The sequence below is a fragment of the Terrapene carolina genome, unplaced genomic scaffold (assembly GCF_002925995.2).
Source record: "Terrapene carolina triunguis isolate 2854851 unplaced genomic scaffold, T_m_triunguis-2.0 Scaffold66, whole genome shotgun sequence".
In the NCBI taxonomy this organism is placed as follows: domain Eukaryota; kingdom Metazoa; phylum Chordata; order Testudines; family Emydidae; genus Terrapene; species Terrapene triunguis.
The window spans coordinates 61,649,564-61,659,040 of record NW_020664417.1 but is presented as its reverse complement, the minus strand read 5'-3'; the positions used below and the strand labels follow the sequence as shown (position 1 = coordinate 61,659,040).

The window sequence follows — 9,477 nt, the reverse complement described above, 5'->3', positions numbered from 1 at the left end:
AGGGTCCAGAGAAGAGCAACAAGAATGATTAAAGGTCTTGAGAACATGACCTATGAAGCAAGGCTGAAAGAATTGGGTTTGTTTAGTCTGGAAAAGAGAAGACTGAGAGGGGACATGATAGCAGTTTTCAGGTATCTAAAAGGGTGTCATAAGGAGGAGGGAGAAAACTTGTTCACCTTAGCCTCTGAGGATAGAACAAGAAGCAATGGGCTTAAACTGCAGCAAGGGAGGTCTAGGTTGGACATTAGGAAAAAGTTCCTAACTGTCAGGGTGGTTAAACACTGGAATAAATTGCCTAGGGAGGTTGTGGAATCTCCATCTCTGGAGATATTTAAGAGTAGGTTAGATAAATGTCTATCAGGGATGGTCTAGACAGTATTTGGTCCTGCCATGCGGGCAGGGGACTGGACTCGATGACCTCTCGAGGTCCCTTCCAGTCCTAGAATCTATGAATCTATGAATCTAAAACTTTAGGGAAAATGGATATTTATGTAATTACAAAACTTAGTATACTAAGTGTGCTTGTTTATATGGGAACTCTATGGTCTTCCCTGCCCTACAAAGTTTACAATCAAAGATGAATATGTGCAACACCAAGCACATAGTAGTGCCTACAGGCTGAAGCAGATTGGGAACCCATCAATGTGATAAACAGGATGGCAAGAAGGCACTGCAAGCCATTAGTTTTGATTCTTATTTGACAACTTCAGGTAGCAAGTTTTGGCTTGAAATGCTCAGTCTTCAAAGAATGCAACCAAATTCTCACCACTTGCTGCCATTAATTCACTCCTTAGCCTATTTTACAGTAAATACTGTACTGGTTAACATTTTGAATCCAGTATTTGACATCCCAATTCTATTTTCAGGTACCAGAAATCTTTGGAGGGAATGTTTAGCTAGAATCTACACATTGGTTTGTTTGTAGTTCAAGTGGACAAAGCTTAGTACTGTTCAGATACCAACTATTCTTACGTGAGAGCTGTAATTAGTGTGTTGTACCTACAGTCCTGTAGGTTTACATAGTGGGTATTTAGCACTTTTGAAAAGAAGTTGTCACCATAAGCAGCAGACTAATATTTCACTTTTTAGTTGTAGTACATATCTTCTCCAACTATTGTATTTAAACATCAATCCTGACTATGAAAGAGGTTCAGTTTTATAACAACGTTAATTCCATATTAGAAAATTGACAAGCAATTTATTTATTGTTAATGCATTGAAAAGTCAGTTTGGTACAGTTGCCTCTATTTTGAAGACTGAGTAACTGCTCCTCTTCATTTTCAGAATGACTGGGTCCTTCTGGAGTGTTATGGCATTAAGGAAGCTCCTTATCAGTTTGGTGGATTCCCCCCCAAACAATTTAATACCTGAGCAGTTGTCGTTCTGTTCTCTATTTTGTGATACAAAAATTAACTAAATATTTACAAATGTACTTACTGAAAGCAGAATAAATCCAATTTTACCCTTAAGTTTAACTTTAAAGTCTGTTCAGCTTCAGCAGCACAAAGGGGAACAGTGCTAACTCTTTGTTTCAGCATTCTCTGCTGCATATGTAAATTTGTCACTTCATTTGAGGGTATAGTGCCAATAGAATTCCCTTCCATGTGTGTTCATTTATAGGCAACTCATTACTGGAGGGGTTGATAGGTAGGAGATGTGGATAAGCAATACAAATAGCTGAAGGAAGTAAAATTTAGCACAATAAAGAGGGCATTACACTAATCTCAGAACCTTGGGGTATACCCATTTAACATTTTTCTAATTTAAGATTTCCATGTTGCTGTTGCAATATAGACATTGGTGTTTAAATTATTTCAATTCCACAACACTGCTTAGGAATCTTGAGCTAGAAATTCAATGGGGCGGGGGGAGAGAGAAGACTTTGGGTAAGAGCATGTTGGGCTATCAGGCTTTGGGTTTTTTTCCTATGCTTTGAATTTTTAGTTCCTGAACAATGCAGTAAGGGCACTACAGAGCAGGGGTGGGGCCATGACTGCTTACAAAATTGGGGTTGGGGGTAGGAGGGTGCTCAGGGCTGGGGCAGGTGTGCTCTGTGTTGGGAGTGAGGGGTTTGGAGAGGGGCAGGGGGAAAGGCTCAGGCATGCAGGCTATAAGCGACATTTACCTCAAGCAGCTCCCAGAAGCAGTGACATATCCCTGTCCCAACCCTGCACCCCGGGGCAAGTCCCAGACCCCGCTCCCCAGCCTGCGGGCTATCGTTTGCCCACCCCTGCTATAGAGCCTTAAAATTGCATGTATGCATTATGAAAATGAGATGTTTAATTCCATAGCACAAAAGCATCCAGAAGTACTAATTCTCATTGCGTATTTTCCACTCCTGGCCTAAAAGAGACAATAATATAGCTTTTCCATCCCTCTCTCCTTCAACAAAATGAGGGGGAGGTGGAAGGCAAAACCCAGGGAAGAAATTCCAATACACGCTGTAGCCCCAAAAGCTGAGGTAGATTGTCATTAAGGCCTGCTGGGGACAAATACCATCTTCAAGCTATGAAAAGGGGGGAGGGGGGAACCTGAATAAGCCTAATATAATTTAAAAATATTTGTGAAACTAATTTTATTGCAATTTTATACATTGCTTTAGTTTTATAATGTACAAAAGAAAGATGCAATTTAAATTTTTTGCATTATGTACAAGATTTCACCACATAATAGCAGAGATTTAGTAAAAAAGTTCAAAGTCCTGTGAAGAAAGACTATTAGTATAAATGGCAGGAAGCTACACCCCGTTTTCCAACATGTTACTGCTGCAACTGGTGCTTATTTACAGGTGACCTTCCAGCAGCAGCAGACTAAAGTCGGCATTTTGTTTACAATTTTTTTATACTTTGCAGCATGTTAACATTTACATCACCCATGCATATTTGGATTGCAAAGCAGACACACTACCTCTATAAGAGGAGCATTTTCAGCCCACTGGTTCTACCCTTCCAGCTGCAATAGGATTACTGCTTCACATTATTGCCAGAAAGCGGGTATCATGGGCAAGCAAAGCTGTGTCCAAAGCTAGAGTGGTTACCCAATGTACTCAGTCAGTATCGAACAGTTCAGTTTCTCATTTCTTTCCTTTCCCTTTTCCTTTTCCTTTTTTTGTTTCTTCTCTGGTTGCTGCTTTTGACGGCTTGGAAGACTTTGCCTTTTTTTGCTGGAAATAAAATGTTAAAATTTAAAATGCAGGTTTAGTGTGCCATGCTAAAATGTGACAAAACAACAAGCATCCTTATTGAGAATGTTGCCATGCTAAGTCTAAAGGAAGGATATCATAAATAGATAATATTAGTTACTTCCAATTTGTGTCCTGATCCTGAAGCAGTCAATAACCTAAATAAAACCTCTAAAGTGAAAAAGGACCAGGGACATTCACTTCATTACTTCTGTTGCCAAAGCTCACTGCACATACCAGGGCTCCTTGCATCCCTCCATTCCGTCCCTGTGTGCCACCCTTCCAGCTCCTGCACACTAGGGGCTTTGTACCTCCCCCACCATTCTTCTCTGTCTGGGAGATAAGTCATTGAGGATGGCAACAACATTTTAAACTGTAGTGGGCCAATGAGCAACACAGATGTTTTGCAGACACCAGCAATTTCTTTGTTTTATAGAGCTGATTGAAAGTGCTGGCTCTGGCAACCAGATGCAAAGAGCTCTGCAAGTCGCCCTTTTGCTTTTCCGATTTTCACCAAAATGGGCAAGGTCTGTCCTATTGATGCCGAAAGCATTCCCTGAAATTATGGAATTGATCAGATGAGGTGTTCAATTGCATTACAAACAGAAAAACACCAAATTGAAAATTGGCTGAGTAACGTGAGACCCTAAATGTGCTACTTGAACATTAGACAACAGTGCTCCAGCCAAAATTTCAAACCTACCATCAGAAAATGCTCCCCTATTTGCAACAAGATGAGATTTAGAAAAGTCAAAGTTAAACACCCAGCAAACCGGTGCGTGTGTGTTCTAGCCCCTGGTGAGATGGTCCAACTTCTCACAGGAGACAGATCGGTTTCCTTGGTATTACACTGCTCTATTATTGGCTGGAAGTATTACCTTGATCATTGCATCACTTTCAATAGGATCTTGCTCATCCTCATCAGACTGCAATTCGTCAGCATTCAATTCTTCATTCACTTCTGAAGCCAACCCGGGCCCTGGCTGCCGTTTAGAGGTCTTTACTGCATGCAGGGCATATGGTGTCAAATGTGCCTCTTTGTTATAGGCACGTGTAAAAGCTGCTTTGACCTGTTCAGGGGTGAGGAGACACAATAAGCACTAGATTAAAGACTCCCCGTTGTTTGGCTAACCAAGCTATGATCTGGTCAAGGGATTCCCCCAGAGAAGAGTATCTGTATCCTAAGGCTTGCAGAGAAGGAGACAGCTATCAGGGAAAGGAATGCGGGGAGTACGCAGGAGGACGCATCTAAAATGCAGATTAAGGGCCTAATCTGTATTTCTTCTTTGAGAGTCAGTCACTTGGCTACTGAATATTTGAAAGCATGGTTATAGATCAGCTTTCAAAATTGTAACTTTGGGAGCAGAAATGGTAACCTGCTTCAGCCATCCATCTCCTGTCCCAATGCCACGTCACAGTGGATGTTATTCTGTGTTTTATTCATAAGGCCAAAGAATTACCATACATTTATAGAAGGAGGTAATAGCAGAACGTAACTAGTGAATTTTACCTTGGGGTCCAGTTTAGAAAAGGGACTAGGTTTGCCTCCCCAGCTGGATATTTCCATAATATTTTCAACATCTTCTCTCATCAAGCAATAGGAGTCCATGAATGTTACAGCATCCTGTACACCTTCTGTTCCTAAGCTTGTCAAGGGTCTAACAAGTGCATCCCGCAAGTATGACAAATACTCCATGTTTACGGCTCTCTTGCTGGTGTGGGTTCTTGCCAAATGAAGAGAGATTGCATTAAACAGGATTTCCTTGAGGCTCATTCCTAGAGGTCAGCTCCCAGTGCAAATCAAAATACACCCTCATGAATAGGCTCTCACCATGTTAAGAATCAGCAGTGTCTAGGAACACCATAATGCAGGCTGCATTTCTGCATGGAGCTACCAGTGCTGAATAATTACAAATGCCCCTGCCGCAAGATATCCAGATTAGGGCCCTGGACAGACAGTATCATTTACAATGGACTAGCTAGCAAGGGGCATCCCACAGCAAACCACAATTTTTTTTTAAATAAAATCATATTCTCAAACTATTTTAATGGCTGATTATACAAAAATTGCTTTATAGTCTGCCTATTGACCAGCTTAGTGCTAACCCAGTGTTATTGGAAGCCTATGACTAAGCTCTTGGAATGTGACCATTGCCAGCCAATGCACATATATCTGTGTCCTTACCCTCTCTCTAATGGACCTTTTAATATTAATTTTAAAAGGAGGAACCTATAGCAAATAGAGGCTTTTCTGCTTTCCACACATTTTGCTCTGACCCTCCCAAGACCAGTGTTACCTTCTCTCCCAAACCCCACTCAGTCCTGTCCCTAATCCATTTGCTCTCCTTTCTCATTGGTGCCCTCTCTCCTATTAGGAGACATCAGCCTCTCATTTCTCTCCTCACCTGCTGCTCTCCAGAACCTAGTTCCTCCTAACTGCAGCAAGAGATAATGTAACTCAGCTCTCTTTTAGATCATTAACTATCAGTAAGAACAAACATCCCAAAACAGTGTACACTGGGAAGCACAGAGGGAGGTCTGCATTACCTGAGACTCATGTGCATTGCCAGTTCTTGAACAATCCGGTCATGTTTGCCTGTGGATGAAAATTTCCCCAGCCAGCCTGGAAAGTTAGGAAACTGTGACATGTAACCTCTCATTAGCTCCCCAGGGAGAACACTCGAATAAATGGCCTGAAAGGTGAAGTACACATGAAATTCAGTTCAGAAGTAAATATTTAACACTGGCACCAGGATTTCCTGAAGTGACATACTGAAAATACAAAATACCAATAGTGGCACGTTGTAGAAGTTAAAGATAGAGGAGACCTATACAAATATAGGGTATGTCTACACTGCAATGAAAGACCTATGACTGGCCCAGGTCAGCTGACTTGGGCTCAGACTAGAGCCCAGGTTCTTAGACCCTGTGAGAGGGAAGCATTTCAGAGCCCGGGCTTCAGCCCAAGCCAGAGTCCCTAAACTGCAACTTCTAGCCATGCAGCCCGAGCCCACTGACCTGAGCTCTGAGACTCAGTGCTAGGGTTTTTTTTAGTACAGTCCAGACATACCCACAGGGTATCTGGGAGGCTGTGGAATAATCTCCAGTGGGAAGTGGAGGAGGCCATATAATAAATTCTAATGCCAGAAGGGACCATTGTGATCATCTAGTCTGACCTCCTGCATAATAATTCCTATTTGAACTAGAGCAGATCTTTTAGAAAAATAATCTTGTTTAAAAAGTGCCAGTGATGGAGAATCCCTGGATACAGGCAGAGTTAGACTGGGCAAAGCAAAAGAAAACGTAGAGAAAAGGTGGAGACAATCCTACAGTGGTAATGGGATGGATTATTAAGTCTCTCTCATTTTTAACTTCTAAAATGCACCATATCCACCAAAAGAAAAATCCCAGATCTTTTCTTATTCTAAACATTATTATGGCCAGCATCCTGTCAATATTAAATCTAAATGACTAGTTTAATCCCTGTACATTGGCATGTTTCTAGAAGTAAGTGCAAAAAGTTCAGTATCCCTTGCAAAGGAAATGCATATTTCCTAGTATTTTAACCACTTAAGAGCAACAGATATATCTGGTGTGCCAGCCATCAGCACAACTAATTGTGCACCACACCACCCCTGTCCCTCAGGCCAAGGGATATGAATCCCTCAGCATAGGCATTACGGATTTCAAGGTATTTTCAATCATATGGTTAGAGCTGAAATACAGCTACTGATACATGGCATAGAAAAAGGCTCATACATGGGCTCATACAGTGGTCCCCAACCTTTTCCGTGGGGCTGGCGCCAGACAACTATCCGCTGAGAACTGTGGCCACCGGAAAAGCAGCTGCTGAAATGCCGCCGTGAAGCGGCAACATCAAGAGGCGTCGCCACCGAAATTCGGTGGCATTTCAGCGAGAGCGCTTCTTGACGTTGCAGCTTCTCGCCGGCATTTCAGTGGCTGCTTTTCCGGCGGCTAGTATGTGGGTGCACATGGATGCCCGGCGGGCACTGCATTGGGGACCCCTGGGATATGGTGTCTCAGAATGGGATAAATTAAAAACCTAACAGATCAGGGCTGGAGCTGACATCTTAGTCCACCTAACTGTCATGGGCTTTGGTACAGAGGCCGGCCGTTCTTGATGTTTCTGGCTCAGCTGCCTTCAGAGTATCTCCTGAAAGGAGAATCCAGACACATAAATGACCATCTCTGTGGGCAAGTTAGGCACCTTACAGGTGCATCAGGCTCAGGAACAATAGCTAGGCACCATGCACAGCTTTTAAACTCCTTTTGGGGTTTCAGTCTGGGCACAGCCTCAGCACCAGATTGAGTCCTTAAAGGCTGCAAAACACTATTAAGATACAAAATACCCAAAACCAAAAGCCACTATCCTAAAACTGAACTATTTAATGATTTTGGCTACTACACCAGCCTAAACGTGATGACAAACACAGAGGATCCCGTCTGCTCTCTGTGTTGAAGGAACTGAAGTGGCTGGCAGGAATAAACTCCTTTATATATACAGCTTTGGCCACCAAACGTTTAGCACCTTGAGGGGGCACTCATGCATCCCCCAATGGACACAGCTTTCAAGAGGTTTCTGTGAACTTGACACCAGGGGCGTGACAGTGTTTCTCAAAGTTTGTGTGAAGGGGAGAGGGAGAGAAACACCAGAGAACTGGCCAAGATGGCATGGACAGATCTCCATGTTGTTCTCCAGACTGTCAGCTTTAATTTTAAAACCAACAGTCTAACAATTATGGTTACAAAGAAAACTTTCAAAATGTGACAGGCAGACACCTCTTCATTGGTTACACTGAGTTTGCAAAGAGCCTGCTGCAATACCTGTGAGATCTGAATTGTCTCATTCATTTCAATGAAAACTAACTCAGATGCCAATGATACTTTAAACGTGAACACTGTTTTTCTCCGAGAGAGAGTGTGTGATGGTGATGGCGGGGGGATTACAAGGACTAGCCAAGGGAGGTAGGGGACACACACATGATGATAAAGACCTATCCATCTTAATTTTCTACAACATATAACAGGGTTTCAGGGGACATGCAATTTCCTGAAGAGAGCCTTAAGCTTTCAGAAGTTTTGGAAATGCTGTATTAATACAGGAGATGCTTTTCACTCACGTGAATATGGGCAATGTAGTCCAAATGGCAGAATCTATCATTTGAACTGAAGAACAATATAACTGTACAAACTATAAGTTATGTAATAAACCAGGACAACAATTTCAAGGGAGTGGTCTGGTATCTGGGACATCCTTACATTACGTATGAGAAATGAAAGAAGGGTTTACCTGCGTGGGCAGAAGGTTCCAGTTTTGCTTACTGCGAATCTGCTTGTCAACTAGATCACCATCACATATACTGTCTGCTGCTCTGCTCAGTAGCATCAAGTGTTTTTTCATGTTACCTCTGGAAAAAAGTAGTTGTCCATATTACTGCAGGAACCTCCAAATATATTAAAGAGTAAAAACTCTCTCTCACACACACACACACACACACACACACACACACACACACACACACACACACACCCCTCATACCACCCCAGCTCCACTATTTGTGATATGGGACAACTCACCGAGCAGCAACAGGTTTCACATGTACATAATTTTCTTGGACAAAAAGAGGTGCTAGAGAGTAATCATGGAAGAATAGATCAGATTTGTCTATAAGAGACATGTGAGCAGTTTCCTCTCCAGCAGTAAAAACCTTCCTGACGACATCAAAGGGGCCCTAAAATAAAGGCATTTTAAAAAGCTGATCACACATGTGCTGCATCTTCTACGAATAGTAGATGAGGACAGGAAGTAACTATAGTGACGGCCCATAGCTATATCTGGACTCTAATATAAAACTCTACTATAACTACTTCTATCCAAAGATCTTGAAGTGCTTTACAGACACTAAGATTGAGCTTCAACACCTCCGCGAGTACGTTGAGGTAAATAATTTTATGACTATTTGTGAGGATGAACGATTGTCAAGGGTAGGAAGGAGTGAGCTCCATAATCTTTAACCTTCAGGGAGCTGCCAAGTTAGTCCTTAAAAAAAAACACCACGATAAAAAGCTGCATTGCTTGGCCTACTTCATCTAAAATATTTTAATCTTGCACAGGTAAATTAGATCTGCACAGTGAGACAGATCCAGAATAGACTTCAAGGAGCATTCTGGTCTCACCTGTTCTGGGAAAAACTCTACTTCAATTTTTTTGTTGGTTTTACTCTTCAGTTATGGTGACAAAACTTTAGCAAATAAGTGGGTCTGGTGCACACTCA

At 42.1% G+C, this 9,477-nt stretch overlaps 2 protein-coding genes across 5 annotated transcripts in view; one reads left to right on the top strand and one right to left on the bottom strand.

Moving 5' to 3' along the window:
• WDR19 (WD repeat domain 19) overlaps positions 1-9,477 on the top strand; it is a 142,640-nt gene that overhangs the window by 118,103 nt on the left and 15,060 nt on the right. The gene's annotated exons all lie outside the window — the stretch shown is intronic.
• RFC1 (replication factor C subunit 1) overlaps positions 2,559-9,477 on the bottom strand; it is a 79,963-nt gene continuing 73,044 nt past the window's right edge. The window contains exons 20-25 of the mRNA XM_029910678.1: positions 8,780-8,934; positions 8,493-8,610; positions 5,729-5,874; positions 4,692-4,905; positions 4,060-4,251; positions 2,559-3,163 (exon numbers count right to left, since the gene is read on the bottom strand). Of these exons, the coding sequence (XP_029766538.1) occupies positions 3,074-3,163; positions 4,060-4,251; positions 4,692-4,905; positions 5,729-5,874; positions 8,493-8,610; positions 8,780-8,934 (915 nt within the window). The 3' untranslated portion in view covers positions 2,559-3,073. The remainder of the gene's footprint in view (positions 3,164-4,059; positions 4,252-4,691; positions 4,906-5,728; positions 5,875-8,492; positions 8,611-8,779; positions 8,935-9,477) is intronic.